The sequence below is a fragment of the Chionomys nivalis genome, chromosome 5 (assembly GCF_950005125.1).
Source record: "Chionomys nivalis chromosome 5, mChiNiv1.1, whole genome shotgun sequence".
Classification (NCBI taxonomy): Eukaryota; Metazoa; Chordata; class Mammalia; order Rodentia; family Cricetidae; genus Chionomys; species Chionomys nivalis.
In genome coordinates this window covers 87,681,881-87,702,966 of record NC_080090.1, presented here as the reverse complement: position 1 = coordinate 87,702,966, position 21,086 = coordinate 87,681,881, and the positions used below count along the sequence as shown (strand labels likewise).

Here is a 21,086-nt window from a genome sequence, read left to right as displayed (position 1 = left end):
AAAGCAAACAGCTTTCCAAAGCCAGCATGCAGTAGTATCTGCTTCCTACTTGAGGAAACCGCTATCTCATGCAGGGTGACTAACATCCTGCTTTCCTCAAGACTACCAATTCAGCACTAAAAATATGTCCCAGGAAACTGTGTAGCTCTGGCTGGCCTGGAACTCACTGTGTAGATCAGGTTAACCTCGAACTCAACAGATCCACCTGCCTCTGCTTCTCAAGTGCTGAATGATAGTTGTCTGACCACATCTGGCTCTTTCTTATGAGCAAGAGGCTAACAAGCAAAAAGGGATGGACAGTCACCCTAATCTCAGGCCTTTTTCAGACCAGCCCTAAACTAATCTTACCCTACATAAGCAACAATTCTTAATTCCATCCTGCAACTTTTCTAATGACCTGTACAGAATCTTCAAACTCACTTGACTCTTAACTATAGTTTGATATTTTGGAAGTATGAATTCCTTGATCACCGACAGCCACTATCAGAATATGGTGTTTGCTGCTGCTTCTGGGCAAGAGTAGAATGGAAAACCCACAAACTTCACATCAACTCTCATCATCATGCTGACTTTTGCAGTGGGCGGTATCCCTCTAAATGTATGCAGTTCATAGTCAGGACAGGAGAGAACCTCGGGGTCTAAGTTAGTGGTCTACAGTCAGCACATCCAGGTTTCTCAAGTCTTGGTACTATTGACATTTGGAGCTGGATAATTATTGTGATAAACTGTTCTGTACATTGTAGGATGTTAGCAACATACTTCCCTACTTTTTAGATGTTACTAGGCTATCAACCCTTCAGATGTGAAAACTGAAAACATCAGCAGGCATCACCACACATTCCATTTTGTGGGGGTGGGGGAGAGGCGATCACTCTGCTTAAGACTCATTGTACCAGACTGTTTGGCCTTCTCTGGAACTTCCTGGTGTCCTCTTCTATTTTTCTCTTTTCATTTAGAGGTAAATATCTAAGTCCTATTTGGGACTTAGACAAATGACAAGTATACCAATTCACCACAAAGCGGGGGGGGGGGGGGGGGGGAGGAGCACACTCACCAAATGTGCATGTGAATGCCAATGAGAAGGCTTGATGCTCTGTATTAACTGAAGGCACATGGTGGCCACAAAAACAACTAGCCAATATTGATCTGCAGACTAATCATAGAAGTCTTAACTGACTAGGTAGAGGCCTAATGACCTGAGTTTGATGCCCAGATCCCACAAGGTGGCAGGAGAGAATCAACTTCCAAGAATGGTCCCTATGCACACACAAAACATCTTTTAAAAATAAGTAAATAGGGAGTGGGGTAAGGTCTCCCCACTTGTCCTTTATCAGACAAACCGGCAAGCTCCACAGTTTTCTTCCTCATTCCAGCACAATTTATACACTATGACTTGCTTTTTAAACCAAAGCTTATGAAGTGATCTACAACACCGGGTAAACTAAGTTCTTCCTCCGCTGCCTCACTGCAAATGTAGTATGCTGGGTTTGAGCTGGTCTGAGGTTTGCTGCTTGGCTCCTGAGCAACAGCAGCAAATAGCAAAGGCCCAAGAAGCTTTGTATTGGGAAAGGAAACGTGTCACTTGTCCTAGAGAATTCTCTAGGAAAGCAAGTCTCAGCTCTTCTTGGTACCTTTGAGATGCTCTAAAAATAAAGAGAAGTAAAGCAATGAAAAGATAAGGTTCAGGAAACTCATTCAGTTTGAAAATGGCTCACAATGTCATGCTTCTATTTTTAAAAAGTATTAACTTCATTTGAGAGAAATGAAAACTTGGGGTACAAAAGGTACCAGCTATTATTTGGCTTCAGTGTATAAGAGTCACAGAGTAGAAATTCAAAACAATTGGAGCTTCACTGGAGACAAATTAGATGACCACTCTGCTCTATTTACCAACAGTTGCCATGACATAATGGCCACACCTAGGCTTCTGGAACAAGAATGTGGAATTCTCTGATCTCAAATGCTTGTGACGCACGTTACCACTGCCTGCCCATCCTGTGAAGGAAGGGGGTGAAGCAAGGAAGGGGTAAGAGGGAGTGAGGCAGAAGCAAATACAGAAAATCATTTTCACCTTCCAAAAGAGTAGGGCAACTCTGGAATATTAGACGCAGTGTTGATACAATCAAACTTTGGAAAGGGTCTATAAAAGCTTCAAGTTGTACAACTGAAGCATTCCTTCTATGACAACAGGAACTTCCTTGGTGGGTGCATGTTTTCAATATAACTAATAAAACATAACTGAGACAAAATAACCACCAGCCTTTCTGGGGAACGTAGCATATATCTGCCTATGAGACTGCAGTCTGAGAGAGTTTGAAGTAGACTCGCTGTTTCGTCCAAGTCCATAGCTTACCTCTCTGCTGTGTTTGGCCTGAAACGGTACTTCACACTGCAGACGTTAGGAATCTGCTTCCCTTTACAGAATCTGCTCTAACTCAAACCACAATGAATATAGGGTCTGATGCATAACTTAAGACTATACATGTTTTCCAACAAGAAGTAGTGCAATGTAGGCTACATTCTTTGCCATGAAGTTTGGGGTTCCTAGCTTGTTGGTAATGGTGACAGCTGTGCCGGTAACCTAGCCCTTCATTGCTCTCTTTCAGTGGTGCCCCAGATGAAGTCACAATAAGATTGCACAACTGGAAAAAATATTTTTGGCTCATTTGGTTTAGAAAAAAATTTAGTGTGGAAAAATATATGGGTGGGGTCACCCCCAATAGGGAATGTGCACTGTCCTCAGCCTCAACTGAGTTCTGTTGTTGACATGATTATGGCTGCAAACTTTCAAATGCTGCTTCTCTCTATGATCACAAAGCCGGACAGCCGATCTGATTTACCGAATAAAGCTCGTTCAGGACCTTCATCAAATCATCTTGGAGCTGCTGGCCAACTTCTTTACTCTGTAAAGAAAAGAGGAAGGAAGGTTAATTGAAAAACAGAAGGAGATGGGAGGTGCAGCAAAGGCAAGAGCAGCATAGCCTCTGCAAATGACACAGACTCAATTACAGCCCATTATTTAACCTAGCAAATCAGATAACCAATTATGGTCAGATTACTCAAAGAGTTTTAATGAAATGAAACGAGCCCTTTCTATAGCCCAGAAAAGGTAATCATGTAGAGGGAAAATGGGTTATAGCCTTTGACTTTTCAATTGCTCCCAAAAGGAGGCCTGAGAGCCACATCCTACCTAGCAACTGTGGTTAGATAGACAATGCTTTCTCAGATATTTGCAGGCAAACACTCCACTGGATTACTAAGGAAAGCAAGATGTACACTATGATGAGACAAAGAAAAGGATATAAATATTCAGGGACTCCAAAAGACCTTAAACTCAATAGAAAACTCCAAGCAGGAAGATACTGTACTTCTAACCTGACAGCACACAAACCGCAGCAAGCTAGGATCCACAGGATTGGCTTGCACATTCCTTCTCCATAGAAGGGAAAACCACCTAAAACTGAGTGCATTTGTTTTTCCTGGCACACATGTTAAGGGTCATCCAATTCTTACTTGCTTCATTTCTTTCCCAAATTCCCAAGTAGTTCTTCAACAACGACTTCTTGCAACATTTAGTTAATACTACCTAACTCTATAATATATGTTGAGGAGTGTCTTACTGGCTAATTCTGAGCAGCAGTAGTTCTCTGATACTCTGCTGCTGCCCACCCTAGGTTGGTATCTAACCACACAGAATAGTAGGAACAAAAGAATGAGGAAGCAGGAAAAAAATGTGTCTTCTATTCTGAATGTTAGAAGTCAAGCCTAAGAAGGCAGAGAATAAAAACAATTGGTACCGCCAAGGTACTGTCCTTCAGATAACTACAACACTCAAGCACACTTCTAAATTTTTACTTATTCATACTGAGAATTGAACCTGAGGTCTCATGAATGCCAAGCCAGGACTCTACCACTGGCCTGGATCTCCAACTCCTACATAACACTCTCCATAGCTCATTTTCTGGGCAAAGGATGAGTCCTTTCATTCATACTGCTTCTTCCAAGGTGTGTGTACTGTGTGCATACACATGTCCCCACGCCCCACCGCAGGGCACACTGGGGACAGAGAAATCTTGCATGAGTCAGCTATCTCCAACATGGAGTTTCTGGGCATCAAGCTCGGGTTGCCGGGTTTGTTAGCAAGTGTCTTTATCCACTGAATTATCTTGCCATCGCAAGCCTGAACATTTTAAAAACTGTTTTACCACTTTACTATTGAGGCGGTCTTTGCTCTTCTTTTTCCTATTAGGGTATTCATTATGGAATATAACACAGGTGTGACATCTATCATGAATAGTTATATGTTTTGTACTTGATAATTTTAAAAACAAGCTGGAAGGACCCTAAAATTAGCAAATATAAAAGTTGCTGCTAGTCTTAGCTTTCCTATCATCTGATGTATTTCTTATATTACTGTTTTGACAAAATACCTCTCAAGAAGCAATTTAAGGAAGGCATGGTTTATTGTGGTTTATAGTTCAAGAGGATACATTCCATCTTGGTGGGGAAGGCATGGTAGCAGGAAAGGAGAAGCTGGCAAGTCAGGAAGCAGAGAATGATCAGTCTGTGAAGATGGGTTATAAAACTTCAAGGTCTGATACCCATAACCCACTTCTTCCAGGAAGCTTCCAACTCCTAAAGGCTCCATAACCTTCCCAAATCTTCCCATCATCTGGGGGACAAACACATGAGTCTATGAAGAACATTTCATATTCAAATCACAGCACTTGCTATAATTTATCTGCTCCGGGCTTAATTTCTCTTCTGTAAAATGAAAGTCTTTCTTACTATAAGATCTGGAACTTAAAAACAACTGGAGAAAAACACAGAGAAGACATTTTAAGATATAGCATTTGCAAGGACTTTCTGAAAAGAACTCCACTAGCACAGGAAATAATCTTAAAAACTGAGAAAGTGGATTACATCAAATTAAAAAAGCATTTTTGCATAGCAAAGGAATCAACCACCAGAGTAAAGAGAGCCTACAGAATGGGAGAAAAGTCTTTTCCAAGTATGCATCTGGTTATCTAGAATCCACAAATACCTTAAAAAAGTAAACACCCAGATAAGTGATGTTCCGTTTCAAACCCAAGACAAATGGCTCAGGTGCCTATTTAACACACCCCAAAGCCCGAATCATCTAATCAATAAATGGGCTAATGAACTGAACAGATATTTCCTAAAGGAAGAAATTCAAGTGATCAGTAAATATTTTAAAAAATATTCAAGATTCTTAGCCATCAGAGAAATGCAAATTAAATTGCTTTTAGATTTCATCACACTCCAGTAAGAATGGTGTCATAAGACAGCAGTAACAGCAAATTCTGGGTTCTCAAAAACAAAAACAGAGCGCAATGGCCCAGCTATACCAAACTTGGGAATACACCTGAAGGACTGTAAGTAAACGTACCAGAGACACATGTACATACATGCTTATTGTTGCACTATTTATAATAGACAGAAAATGGAACTATCCTAGATATCCATCAACACATGAATAGAGAAATAAAATATGCATATACACAAGAAAATTTATGTAGTCATAAAGAAAAGCGAAGTCGTGACTTTTGAAAGAAAATGGATGTAACTGAAAACTACATGAAGTGAAGTCAGTCAGACTCGGAAAAGGAAACACCACAGTTGTTCTCTCACAAAGAACCCTGATTTAAAATGGCCTGTGCAGGCCATGAAACTAGAAAGAATATTATGAAAGGGGAGGAAAAGATCTTAAGAGAGCTGGGAAATAGAGTAATGGAATACATGTAATAAGAAAGCAGAAGCTGGTGTCAAATGGAGGAAGAAAGGGAAACAGCTGGAGGGAGGAACATAGGAAGAACTCGGAGGGAGGGAAACAAGTGAGAGCAAAATATAATGACATACATGTGTAAGGTGCCAGCAAAAGCCGGGCGGTGGTGGCGCACGCCTTTAATCTCAGCACTCAGAAGGCAGAGGCAGGTGGCTCTCTATGAGTTTGAGGCCAGTCTGATCTACAGAGTGAGTTCTAAGACAGCCAATGCTACCCAGAAAAAAACAAAGGGGGGGGGCAGAATGAAAGTCATACTTTATATGCTAACTTAAAATATTAATTAAAAATTAAGACCTTTACCAAATGTCCTAGTTTGGTTTCTCTGATTCAATGATAAAACATTGATCAAAATCAGCTTAGGGGGAGGAAGGGTTAATTTGGCTTCTATAGCCCAATGTCCATTATTGAGCGAAGCCAGGGCAGGAGCTAAAGCAGGAACTGAAAAGGGACCATGGAGGAAAGCTGCTTACTGGTTAGCTTCCAGGCCCACCTGCCTAGAAATGGTACTGCCCACAGTGAGCTAAGCCCTCCTACGTCAATGAGCAATTTAAAAATGTCTCACAGATATGCTGTCAGGAGCCGTGTCCCCCCAAAATTTACAGGAAGCACTGCCGTGAGGAGTTTTTGCAGAGGGCTTCACTTCCCAATTGTATTGAGAATAGTCTTATTGACCAAGCCTATCTCACATCCAAATTAACTGTTAATAGAGAGCTGTTAGCAGAACCTGCCTCACATTCCAAACTATCTAGACAACTAGGTGTGTCACCTTGTGACTTCCCGACCAAGGAATCATGACCTGACCCATCGTAACCTCTTGGTTTACGTAACGGGCGTGGACCACGTGGCAAGACCCCGTGCCCCAGCCCCCAAGCTCCCCATTCAGGGGCTATATAAGCTGTAACCATGACCCTAATAAACGGAGGCTTTGACAAATAAGCTTAGCCTCCTTCCCCTTATCAGCCTATGCCTTTCAGGTGGTGCCTCTCCGTGACCCTGGAATAACTGGCCAGCCAGGCGGGTTACAAACCCTAGATAGAGTAACCCGTCGAGGCGGCTACAATATGCCACAAGACAATCTGACAGGGGTAATTCTTCAACTGAGGCTTCCTCTTCCCAGCTGACTCTAGGATTGTGTCAAACTGACGGATGAAGCTTACTATGACACCAACCTCTACCATTCTATGGTTTTACACGATGTTTTATTGTAAGAAACATTAAATATTAGTCTTTTTTTGTCAAATACATAAAACTTTTGCTTACAACAAAAGTGCAAATCTCCTCCACCTTGTAAGACTTTTATATAAAGGCTTTAATCACCCACCTAGTAAAATGGATTCATACAAAGGCTCCCCTGCATTCTTGGATCTTATGTAGCTGGTCCCTTTCTTATTTCCTTTGTGCTGATTCTTATAAAGCTAGCCAGTGGTGAAAGACTGAAGTGGGAGGGACCCTATCCAATGGAAAAGACAGTCACCACTTGCTTTAGAATAAAAATCAAGAATATTTCTTGGCCTGGTGTGCTTCATCAGAAATAAAATTTCTCTTGTTTACTCTTGATCAACATTAAATTTCTGCCTTATAGAGACTTCATTTGGAATGGTGGTCTCTTTCTTGGGGGCTCGAATGTATTTCTAACAGTATGTTCATATTAGAGACAAACAGGCTGGCTTCAGAGCAGACTAAAAGGCAATGCACAAGTTCTCTGCAAGGCCCCAGATGCTAGCAAAAATGAAAGCTTCAGGGATATCTTGCCTGTTTTAGATTTTCCATTCTTTTAGTCAGTACCTGGGAAAATGCTGGGAAAAGCCACAAGAAAGAATGCCTCTCATCTACAACTTCACCCTGCAGCCCCTTCCACGGTGAGGAATAGAGGAGCAAGTAGGTGAAGGGAGGAGAAAATGACTCACCATCTGCCTCAGAGTCAAGGTCAGAGGTGACCATGAGTGTCACGATCAACTGCCGGCCCTCCCAGCTCCAGCAGCTCCCCTTGCCAGAGCCTTCCAGTCCTTCTCACCCCATCCTTGTCTAAATGGCAAAGGTTAAATGAGATTGGACCTGAATCCTATGCTATGTTGCTTAGCTGTGACTTAAACTAGTAGGAGTCCAGCAGTAGAAGAGGAAGGGAGGGGGAGAGGAGGGAAAGTCTAACCAATAAAATAGCAATTAAGACAGGCAGATGTTTCCTTTTGTATTCTGATTAGTCGGGAGGACCAATGAACTATTATCCCTGTTTATTTGAACAAGCTGCTGAAGCAATCAGATTTACGCTCCCCTTTGGCTGGGTTAGGTAGCTAGCTCAGTTAAAATATACAATTAAAGCTCCTAACAGGAGCAACACTGACCCAGAAGACAGGCAGGAACTGGCCAGTGTCTCTCCTTTCACAGATGATAAAAAGGCCACCTGTTCTCTATCTCAGAAGCCTCAGCGGTATGCCTTCAGGAAAAGCAAGGCACCAGGAAGTGCTTCCGTGCAGACCTCTTCAGAGGGGTTAAAGGAGCTGGGACGCTAACATGGAGCCCCACCCAAAGACAAGGAGCACATTTGTTCCTAGGAACAACAAAGCTGATCCAGCCAAGAACAAGACAATGAGGGCTGCAGAGCTTTCCCTTCTCCATAAAGAAGCAAAGGAGTTTCTAGGCAGTGGAGAAAAGGGATTTACAGTGCAGTCTTTGTGCACCAACACACGGCCTGGATCTCTTCTCTTTAAAATTTCTTAGAAGAGAATGAGTCATCTAAACATTGCAGGAAACCAAACAGAAGTTGGGGGTGGTTAACTTTGGGTAAAGTTTTTCTTTTGAAAGTTTGCATAGTTATCTTTGTCAAAAAAAAAGAAAGAAAGAAAGAAAGAAAGAAAGAAAGAAAGAAAGAAAGAAAGAAAGAAAGACACGAAAGGTAGCTAAATTTAGAATAGAAATGTGACATAACAATAGAATAGGAAGTGTGATGGTGTGCTCAGATCTGGATCTTTTATTTTAAAACTTATCATAACCTTTTTTGGCCTGAGTGGAAGCCCCACTCTGCCTACTACTACAGCCTCATCTCCACGTTGTCCCAAAGTTCCCCCACCACTGTGCCCAAGAATAAGGCAGCAGAGATATGGGTTCTGCTCTGCCTGAATGTAGGACTGTCACTTGTTCCTGAGGCCCAAGGCATCAGATCGCCTGGGTCTGTACTTACAGAAAGTTATGAGCTGACAGATGGTGTGGGTTCAGAACCTAACTAAACTTGAGCCCTCTGGAAGAGCAACAGTGCTTTTAACCATTAAGCCACCTCTGTAATTCCTTCCCCACATCTTTGTACATTCTTAAGCCAATATGTTTCCTGAATGTTAATGGGTTTTGTCTGTTACTTTAAACAAAACAAAACAAAAAACAAATAAACAAAAAATCCCACCAATTATAAGTGGGTTCTAAAACTAGTCTGCCTGAGAAGCTTCTGTAAAGCAAAGGACACTGTCACTATGACAGAAAGGCAACCCACTGACTGGGAGAAGATCTTCACCAACCCCGCAACTGACAAAGGTCTGATATCCAAAATATACAAAGAACTCAAGAAATTAGACCGTAAAAGGTTAATCAATCCAATTATAAAATGGGGCACTGAGCTGAACAGAGACTTTTCAACAGAAGAAGTTCAAATGGCCAAAAGTCACTTAAGATCATGCTCAACTTCCTTAGCAATCAGGGAAATGCAAATCAAGACAACATTAAGATACCATCTTACACCGGTCAGAATGGCTAAAATCAAAAACACCAATGATAGCCTCTGCTGGAGAGGTTGTGGAGAAAGGGGCACTCTCATCCATTGCTGGTGGGAATGCAAACTTGTGCAACCACTTTGGAAAGCAGTGTGGCGGTTTCTCAGGAAAGTCGGGTTCAACCTACCTCTTGACCCAGCAATACCACTATTGGGAATATACCCAAGAGATGCCCAAACATACAACAAAAGTATATGCTCAACTATGTTCATAGCAGCATTGTTTGTAATAGCCAGAACCTGGAAACAACCTAGATGTCCTTCAATGGAAGAATGGATGAAGAAAGTATGGAATATATACATATTAGAGTACTACTCAGCAGTAAAAAACAATGACTTCTTGAATTTTGCATACAAATGGACGGAAATTGAAAACACTATCCTGAGTGAGGTAAGCCAGACCCAAAAAGAGGAACATGGGATGTACTCACTCATATTTGGTTTCTAGCCATAAATAAAGGACATTGAGACTATAATTCGTGACTCTAGAGAAGCTAAATAAGAAGGTGAACCCAAAGAAAAACATATAAGCATCCCCCTGAATATTAACCTTCATCAGGCGATGAAAGAAGACAGAGACAGAGACCAACATTGGAGCACTGGACTGAAGTCTCACGATCCAAAGGAGGAGCAGAAGGAGAGTGAGCACGAGCAAGGAACTCAGGACGGCGAGGGGTACACCCACACACTGAGGCAATGGGGATGATCTATCGGGAACTCACCAAGGCCAGCTGGCCGGGGACTGAAAAAGCATGGGACAAAACCGGTCTCGCTGAACATAATGGACAATGAGGACTACTGAGATCTGAAGAACAATGGCAATGGGTTCTTGATCCTATTGCACGTAATGGCTTTGTGGGAGCCCAGGTAGTTTGGATGCTCACCTTAATAGACCTGGATGGAGGTGGGTGGTCCTTGGACCTCCCACAGGGCAGAGAAACCTGCTTGCTCTTTGGGCTGAGGAGGAAGGAAGACTTGATTGGGGGAGGGGGAGGGAATGGGAGGTGGTGGCGGGGAAGAGGCAGAAATCTTTAATAATTAAATTAATTAATTAATAAAAAAATCAGCAAGAAAAAAAAATAAATAAATAAAAATAAAATAAAATAAAATAAAAAATAAAATAAAATAAAATAAAATAAATAAAACTAGTCTGCACCAGAAGAATCACTAATTATTTGACTTTCTACTTATTCAGACTAGCGTAGCATAATTTGCCTACCTACACTACAAAACTTTTACTAGGCACAAAAATCTCTCCTTATTTGTGTGTATTTACGAAAGCATTTTTCTGCCATGTGGTAGAAGCTAATTTCAGTTGGTCCCAAGGCTGAAGCTGTCAGCAGGTATAAACAACAGGGTCATTTAATTCGGTGACATGAGACTGTATCAGCAGTTTTCCAAAAAAGAATCCAATTTTCAAGTGCACAAATCTCCATCAGTGCTAGCATCCTCTCTTCACCCCAAAGATACATCAGAGGCCAACTGTTCAAAAAAAAAAAATCTAGTTTAAAACTAAATTGACATTTCCAGACTACAGAGGAAAGGGTTATAATGTTCTATTAAGCTCTGCAACAGGAGGCATGCCACCAAATCCAGGGTGGAGGTTTCAGAGGCAGTCTATTTCAAAGAGGCCGAGTTCCTGAGCTGGCAGTACTTTGCCCAGATGCTTTGAAAGGTTAGGAGTGGTCTATTAGATATCAGGGCCAATGTTAGTGATGGTGGTAACTGAACCTGGCTGACCTCTCCCATCCAGTTCTTTCAACAAAAACATGGTGCAGTGGAGGCTATTGCTGCAGGGGCGCAGAGTAGTGCCCTAACAGGTCAGAGCTGAGAAACAACTTCTGAATTTCCCTTCAAAATGCGTATTAAAATGGTCTTGCTAATCCTCATTCACTCACTGATGAATCAACAACTCTAGGTCGAGCTCTATCAGGACCTTATATTCTGGGGAGATCAAGATCATACAATATACAAATACAGTGCTAGGGGTATGTTTTGGTGGTAGAAGCCTTGCTTATCAGCTCAAGGCCTCAATGGTGAATCTCTAGTATGAAAAATGCTAACAATAATAGTAATTACATTGCAGCACAGATATTTTAAAAAAAGGTTGGCTTGGAGTTGCCATGTGAGAGACACTGGGAGTGCTTTGACATTCTGAATATGAGTAGGAGGCAAGGATATTCAGTTTTGAAATTATAATCCAGTATGTCTACAGTGAAAGCCTACATGTAGTGCATAGTGCCTTCTTGCATTTCATATTCTTTTCTATTTTTTAAATACTAGTTATAACTCATAAATTTAAAGCAGTAGTGATAGGATTAGAGCCCACCAACCAAGACAGGAGCTAAATAACTTCTCCTCTTGAGATAGTTGATTACAGTTCAAAGTAGGTTTAGGTTTAATTACTGGATTCTGACAAGGGGAAAGACAGCTGGATTTAGAGAATGTAAAAAAAAACAAACCAGCAAATATTTATAGAACATCTATTTTATGTCATATACTTGTGGCTTAAATATAAAACAGAGAGTTTAAAAGTTCACAGTCTGCTGAGAAAGATAGACACTGACCTGATGTCTGAGCCTATCAGAATGTAATTCTTTCCATCTCAAAAGCATTAGCAGAAATGGAATGATCTTAGTTTAAGGATTGCTTTCCTTATCTCAGTCCAGCTTGCCAGAAACAGAAATCTGAGTTCTTAAAAATCCAGTTATTATACAGTAAATCCTCCTACTTTGCATTTGCCTCTCTAATTACAAATGGCTGTTTCAGTTATGAAGACAGTGTTTCAGTATAAGTCAATCTCAAAAGCTTCTATACTGGCTAAAAAATAATGTCTGGAATCTTCTGAGTTTGTAAGAACCACATAAACCAACTTCACCAATAGCTGCTTCACTCAGAAGTTAGGGGGAACAGCTGCATTTTCCGGGAAAAGTCGTTTTACAGAAGAAACCTGACATACTATAGATCTGAAATTACTTGTTTCAGATTCTGTCCAATTATCTAAAAAAAACACAGTGTTAGAAAACCCAAAGCCCCTAAAATATAAAACCACTGGAAATCAATGGAGAAGATACATTTCTCTTGAGAAGTTTATACCTGTATCTTGGTTATATACTCCAAATTATTTATTTGCTTCTTTGAGACTCAGGCTGGTCTCAATCTTCCTCTGTAGCCAAAAATGATCTTTTAAGCTTTCCTCCTGCCTTCACCTCCCATGTGCTGGGGTTACAAGCCTACACTACCATACCCTAATTACTGTCCTTTTCTAAAGCGTCTCTCTCTCTCTCTCTGTGTCTCAATTTTGCCTAAATCTACATCAAATTCTTTAAAAAAACTCAAAACAGTAAAACAAACAAAACCCAAAAAACTAAATGGAAAAAACAGATAGATCCAAATCAATAATAATACAGAGTTACAGAGTGATTTTGATATTTAAACAGGCCATCCATGTAGGAGCCAGAGAGGTCAAGGACATTTATATGAAAGCCCACAGAATCAACTAACCTGCGCTCATAGGGGTTCAGAGACTGAACTGACAACCAGGGAGCCTGCAGGGGACTGACCTAGTCCTTCTGCATATATGTGACAGCTCCTAACAGTGGGAGCAGGGGCTGTCTCTAACTCTTCTGCCAGTTTTTGGTACCCTATTCCTCACACTGGGTTGCCTTGCCCCGCCTTAACAGAAGGAGAAGGGGACCTGCTTAGTCTTACTGCAACTTAATATACCATACTTCATGAATATCCATGAGGGGCCTGCCCTTTTCTGAATAGAAATGGAGGAGGAGGAGTGGACTGAGGGACAGGGAGGGGTGGGGAGTAAGAACTGGGAGGCAAGGAGGGAGTGGAAATTTGTAGTCGGGATGTAAAATAAATCAATATATTTATAAATAAATAAAATCCATACCAAATTCCAGCAAAGAAGCCTCGGGACTAAACTACACAATAGCTCAAATGGATTTAGCAGATAAATACAAAATAGTCTATCCAAAAATTATAGAACATAAGTCCTCAGCATTTCATGTACCCTCCCCTAAAGTATGCCACATTCTAGCCACAAAGGAAGTCTTATACAAAAAAACTGGATTAAAATTAATTATGTCTTATCCTATCAGAGTAGAATTAAACAAGAAAACAACAGTAACAAGAATCATATAAATTATTTTAAAATATGTATATGTAAAAATATACTCTAAGATGAGAAATTAGAAATTTAAAAATTCTTGGAATCAAATAAAAATAAAATCAAAACTTAACAGAACATTTGGGATACAGCTTAGGTAGTTTTAAGAAGAAAATTTACAGCTATGAGTACTTACATTAAAAAATACACAAAACAACAACAACAAAAACCCAAACCTAATAATAATTGACTTTGGGACCTTAGAAAAAAACAAGAACATGCCAAACCCCAAAGCAGTGGACAATAAGATACAATGAAAATAAAAGCAGAAATTAATAAAATGAACACTAAAAGAGCAATACAAAGAATCAAAGAATTGGTTTTTTTGTAAAAATAAACAAGATTGGCAAAGTATTAGCTGATGACAAACTATCAGTCTTCTATTTATAAACAGAAGACTCAAATTTATAAAATTAAGAGATGAAAAGAGGGAGGCTACTATAGGTTCCAACGATATCCACAGAATCATTAGTATTTAGTATGAAAAATTATATCCCTGAAAATTTAGAAGAAATGGGCAAATTTCTGTCCTGGGATACTAATGTTAAATAAAGAAGACACAAACAGGTCAAACAGATCTGTAACAGTAACTGAGAATGGAGTAGCAACAACGTCTTCCAACAAGGAAAATGTCGGGATCAATAGAATTTGCCACCAAATTTTACAAAGCGTTTCAAGAAAAGTGAACACCAAGGCTCTCCAATCTGTTCCATTACCAGGAAGGGAGGGAACACTGTGTTAAACTTCCTATAAGCTACCATTGCCTAGATACCCAAACCAGGCAAGACACAACTAAAAAAAGAAAGCTATAAAGACCAATTTTCCCATGAACACAGATACAAAAATTGTTGCAAACTGAATTTAAAAATGCATTAAGATCATACACATGACTAAGTTTTGTTTTTATTTCAGGGGTTTAGTTCAACAAACATATGCAAAACACTAAGTATGACATAGTAGATTTAAGGACAGAGTCACATGAGCATCAAACGAATACCCCTGACAAAATTCAACATCCCTTCATGATAAAAGCTCAGAAGAAACAAGAAAAACAAAACAAAACAAAAAAACTTCAGTATAATAAAAAGCTGCATTACAAACTCATAGGCAAGATTATACTGCATAGGGAAAAACAGTCTTTCCCCTCTTAAAGCTAGAACCTACTACATTTTGTAAGTGAAACAGATGATCCAGACAAGACTGAATCCCACTGGAGTGGGACAGGTCAATAGGAACAGGAGGCAGGGAGACACTGAAGGCCACCTGTTCTCTCAAGACCTCTAAAAGCATAGTCTGAACTTCATGTGTGTTTCAGTTTCTTAGAAAGATGCATCTTACACTAAGAAAGAAAGAAAGCTCAAAACAATATCCATGGAAGAAAAATCACATCTCAGTTATCGTAACTGCTGTCTTGGCAAATCTCCATCTGTTGTCACTCTTGAGGGTGATGCCTTGAATGAAAACGTGTCTTCACGTTCTCGTCTCATTCCAACAACAGTTACTGAAGTTATTCTGAAGGTGAATGCCTATTGCATTTTCAAGGCTGAACATTTGAGGCACTGAAACTGTATCTAGGTGAATTTGGGCATCCTAAAGTTGATGGGGACACACAAGGAACAAAAGACAAAAAGGCAAAAAAAAAACCACTCAGTAGACATAAAATGAACCTAGGAGGAAAAGCAAGCAATGGCTTAGAAAGAGTCAGCATAGTAAGGTGCTTGCAAGCATATGCCCTTAAACAACAGCAAATCCCAGGAGCTGGAGAGTAGGAAGAATGCCTGTGTGGTTCCCAGATGGCTGGGCTGGGACGAGAGGTAACAGAGCTCATCTGAAAGTTGGCATGCAAACACTGAGAAGAGGAAAGCAGCCTAGTAGGAAATGAAACAGTCAGCAGCACCCTACAGGAAATGCCGAAACAAGAAAACTGCTGATTAAATGAGGAAGAGGAACTAAGCAGTAAAGCCAATTCATCAGGAATCAGTGTAGTGTTAGAAGTCTTGACCTGCCTTAGAATTCCAGTATTGAGAAGGGAAAAAGCTCCAGGGGGATTAATCATGAATACAACGTTTTCTTGACACTTCAGGTGCCAGAGTTGGATCTAAAAGGAACACACTGCCAACTTTAGAATACTGAGTAGATCTCCCCAGCTACAATGGCGGTTTATAGCCTCTTCTCTCTGTGCACATTAATTACAGGAGCAGCTATCCCCATCCATCACGGCCCATGAACACTTTTTAAAAATCGAGATCCTTGGGCTGGAGAGATGGCTCAGTGGTTAAGAGCATTGCCTGCTCTTCCAAAGGTCCTGAGTTCAATTCCCGGCAACCACATGGTGGCTCACAACCACCAGTAGTGAGGGCTGGTGCCCTCTTCTGGCCTGCAGACATACACACAGACAGAATATTGTATGCATAATAAATAAATAAATATTTAAATATTTAAAAAAAAATCGAGATCCTTGCCAGGTGTAGTGGCGCACACCTTTAATCCCAGCACTCGGGAGGCAGAGGCAGGTAATCTCTGTGAGCTCAAAACCAGCCTCGTCCACAAAGCAAGTTCCAGGGCAGCCCGTTTCTAAGGAAGAAACTGTTTCCAAAAACAAAAACAGCAAGAGAAAAATCCATATCCTTTTGGATAGCAGGAGGATTTCAAGTCCAAAGCTAGCCTGGGCTACATAGCACATCTCAAAAAGGTTTTGATTATTTCTTTCAGTGTAGGGCTTCTGGTGATTTTTTTTTTTTTTGCATTTTCTTATGTGTAAATATCTTTAGTTGACTTTCATTTCTTAAAGATACTTCTTTCCATTGTCTTCTATTTTTTATTGCTTTTTGAAAACTCAGCAGTTAACTTTTCTGTTGCTTCTTTGTGGGCAGCTAAATCCTCTCCCTCTGCTGAGAGATTTTTCTGTCACAGCTTTCATCAATTTGACCATAATTCACCTACATGCAACTTTCTCTGTATTCACACAACTTGGAGTTCATCAAAGCTTTCTTACTCTGGAATAACATGGTTGTTGGAGGCAATTCATAGCCATCTTTTCCTTCAAATAATGCTTTTCTCCATTCTCTTTGCTTTCTTCTGGAACTTCAAACATACACATGCCTTTTCAATCACCTCCATAAATTCAAAGCTGTTTTCTGTATTTTCCATCCTTTTATTACTTCACTATTTAGTATATTGTTTTATGACTCATCTTCAGGATAATTCTTCATTCAGCTTTGTTTAATCCATATATTAGGTTTTTATTTTAGTTGCTGCATTTTCCTCTTAAAATTTTGTTTTTTTCTTTTTATTACTGATACATAATTCATGTAACACACAATCTTCTAGTTTAAATATTCAAAATTCAATACACAAAGGTTTCATAACCATCACCACTAACTTCAGAATACTGTATCACACTAAAGGAGACCTCATAACTGTTAGTAATCACTTTCTATCCTCCCCTCAGTTCCTAGCAACCACTAATCTACTTTGTCTCTATGAACTAGAATAGTCTAAACTTTTCCTATAAATGAAATCTTATGGCATGTGATCTTTTTTATCTGGCTTCTTTGATTCAACATAGTGTTTTCGGATCCTGTAGTACCTATCAGTACTTCCTTTCTTTGTGGGCAGGGCAATGGCTGAGGATTGAACCCAGGGCCATGCACATGTTAGTGAGCAGGTGATCGAATAGAGACCTATACTTCCCTGCTCCACACCATATCTTTTCTTTCAATGGCTGAATATTACAAATAAACAATCAATTTTGTTAATATTGCTTAACTTCTCTATGAACAATGGTCATTTCCATTTCTTGATATTATAAATAATGCTATTGTGTTTTTCTGGAAGCACATATTTTCATTTCTCTTCAGTTTATATCTAGGAGTGAAACTGCTGAGTTGTAGGCTAATTCTAGGTTTCAGTTTTCACAGAATTACCAAATTTTTTTTAATACAGGGTCTTTCTAGGCATCTTCTAAACACTAAAATTATTAAAATGTATCATCATGTCCAGTTCTTCACTACCATTTTATTTTCTCTCACTGATATTTTATTTTTTCTCTTTTTTCTTAAGTTATAGCCATCTTTATGGTATGACAAGTTACTTCACTGTGGTTTTGAGCTAAAGTTCATTAATAATTTACAATGCAGAGATCTTTACATTTCTTATAGGCCATTTGCTGATATCCTTTGGAGAAAAGTTTTAGTTCATTTTAAAATTGGATTGCCTTTTGTTCTGAGATAAAAGTTCTTTTAAATATAACAGATACAAACCTTTTACAAAATACATGACTTGAACATATTTTCAGTATGAAAATAATGATGATATGAAATAATGAAGCTCAGTGTGTTTTGTTTTTCTTTAGTTGCTTGGTGTGGTATCTAGGAAACTATTGCTTAATCCAATATCAGGATGACTTATATTTATGTGTTCTTCTAAGGGCTTTATAGCTTTAGCTTTTACATAGGTATCTTTCATTCATTTAAAGTTATCATTTACAATTTTGTCCTTATCATTTAATTTCTTAGACTACAAAACAAAGCTTAAAGAGTATGTTTGATAACATAATCATTTAGTTCTCCTATGAGGTTATTACTTTTCAGTTTTTGGTCATAGATATCTTATTTCTATATATGCCTATTTATAATTGGGAGACATTATATATGAAAAATGATGAAAAATAAATTTGTATTTTCCTTGAGGGAGGATTTAAATATGATTCCAGCCACCACCTATCCTGGATCACCTTAGTTCAGTTAGAGATTAAAACAGTTTGAAGTTAGACTTCAGTCCCTGTGAGATCACTGAAGTCACTATGCCCTGCCTTTACTTCTAAGTTTATCCCTGTGGTGTTTCAGAGTTTGTGAAATTATAATCAGTATCCTTTGTCTCCCTGCACCCCTAGCTACACCTTGTACTAGGAAGTGAATCCAGGGTCTCGTACATGCTAGCAAAAGTACTCTATCTCTGGAGTACACTCCCAAACCTTTTAAACATTTATTTTGAAACAAGTTCTCATGAAGATGTCCAGGCTGGCCTTGAACTCACTATGTAGCACAAACAAGCCTAGAACTCTCAATCCTTCTGCCTTAGCCTCCAGAGTAGATTATAGGCCTTCACCATTAAGCCTGGTTTTTCCTTTGTCTCCATTTCAGATTTTGTTTCTTTAGCCCTTCAAGTTTATTGAAAGCTCTGCTCAGCTTCTTGCTTCTCAGTTGTCTTTTAGAATGGCAGATGCTTCTTATGGGAGAGTAACTCCAATGAAGCATAAAGTTGGGCCAAATTACCTAAAATGGCCTATCTTTAAACAGTGAACCATAGGTTTAAACACTGAACACAGAGATTACTTTGTAGCCTTCACCAGGTTTGGTACAATTCTAGATTCCCAATAAACACTGTGTTATGTGCTTTACATGGAAGAATGAATGGCTAGTGGTAAAAATAAAGGGCTTCTACACTTAGGCCTTTAAGTTGTTCTCTTCTCAATACATTCTGGGAAAACGAGAGAGAACAAACCTCAGGTTTTAAATATGGTTCCTCTTATTTCCCCAGGGGCTTTTCAAAATGCATACTCTACAAAGAGGAGGTTGAATCTAACCCAAATAAAGCTTTTGAAATCAGCTAAGTGATTGAGAATCAAAACTTAGGGATCATTTGGTGGCTCAAATCCCACCTGATAGAGAAATTTGATACAAAGCTCTGCAAATAAACATATAAACAAGCTTTAAACAGGGCAGGCATGGCACATCCCTATAATCCTAGCACTGAGGAAGTAAAGACACAGGATCCTTGGGGCTTGTTGACCAGTAGTGTTGCTGAACTGGGAAGCTTCAGAAGCGAGAAACCCTATCTCAAAAAAACAAGGTCAAGGGGCAGGCAAGATGGTTCAGTGGCAAAGGTGCCTGCTGCCAAGCCTGCCAACCTGAGTTCTATTACCAGAAACCACATGGTAGACAGAGAGATCCATCTTCTACAAACTGTCTTTTCATTCCCACTGTTATTGCTACCATATGCGTTCTCTCATTACCCATTGGTAAACCACAGTCCCAGAGTCTCTGAAGCCTACTCTCACAATAAAGTTCCAGCTCCTTAGTCTGGAATCCAGGGGTCATTTTGGCATTGTTTCAAGCAACTTATCAATGCTGACCATCTTCTTTATCACATTATCCTGCTTGAAAATCTTGAAGCCTGTTCCTTTCACATGTAATGTCCTATGCCAGCATCTCTTTTCACTCACTAAAAATCCAGCTCAAATTTCACCTTGCTACTAGGACATGTGTGCCAATATATAGATAACAATGTTCATGTTGTAAGTGGAAAAATATCCCCACCATCAAAAACAAAAAAGACCAAAAATGTAATATATTCATAAACAGAACTCAATAGTAATAAAAATAAGTTCAGGCAGCCCTTTATGAAATAGGAATAAATCTCATAAACCACACCAAACAAAAAAGGTTAAGACTCAGACTCAGCCTATAGAAAGGTGAGATGAAGGAAGGCTGATGGCTGGGTTGCTCACTGGTGACCGAGATTTAATGAACTACACTTCCATAATGATGCTTCTAGGTGGGTGAACATATAGGGGTGCAGTAGTGTGCCTGAGAAGGGCGTGAAAGCTCTGAATTCCAAATTTATCTCCGTTTTACTATATTGTAGCCTTTTATAATAAAATAATTGGGATATATACGCTGTTTTCCTGAGTTCTGTGGGTTGCTGTAACAAATGATCAAATATACAGAGGAGTGTTACAGAAATCTTACTTTATAAACAATACATTAGAACCACAGGTGACAATCTGAATTTTTAATGAGGATTTGAAGGGAGATGGGTAGTCTTGCAGAACTGAACCCTTAGCCTGTAAAATGTGTGCTAACTAGAGGCAGAAAATACTAGAAGTGAAGTAAATTATAGGGTACCCAGTTGCATCTTCAAAGAAACAGAGAATTGCTTAGTGTGAGCAAGTCTCCACACACGGTATATGAAGTGAAGTACTTAGAGTAATAGAGTATTGAGAAGAAAAAACCATTTTGCCTAGCCAAAAAATAAAATTACAGTATGTTGTTTAGAGGCAATACTAGGGGACATAAGTAAAGAAAGACAAGAAAATAATTATCTCAAAATTAAGAGAGCAGGAGTGATACAAAGGTTGTAGTTCAAGAAGCGCACACCAGAGCCTTTTAAGTGCTGCTAAAAAGTTCAATGCATTGACCTGTGTGAGCAGTCACTTAAGAATATGGTTTATAATTGCTCATTCATTATATGCTACTTAACACACTTTACATCTCATAAATTTCAAAAACTAAGGGCGAGGAGTTCTATGATTAATAGTATCTTTGAAGGCTACAGAAATG

The 21,086-nt window shown here is 39.4% G+C and overlaps 1 protein-coding gene across 5 annotated transcripts in view; it reads right to left on the bottom strand.

Annotated features, from left to right (window-relative positions):
- The window catches only part of Srgap2 (SLIT-ROBO Rho GTPase activating protein 2), a 219,951-nt gene that overhangs the window by 69,225 nt on the left and 129,640 nt on the right, over nt 1-21,086 (bottom strand). For all 5 annotated transcript variants that reach the window (XM_057769172.1, XM_057769170.1, XM_057769174.1 and 2 more), the window contains exon 5: nt 2,841-2,903. In XM_057769172.1, the coding sequence (XP_057625155.1) occupies nt 2,841-2,903 (63 nt within the window). The remainder of the gene's footprint in view (nt 1-2,840; nt 2,904-21,086) is intronic.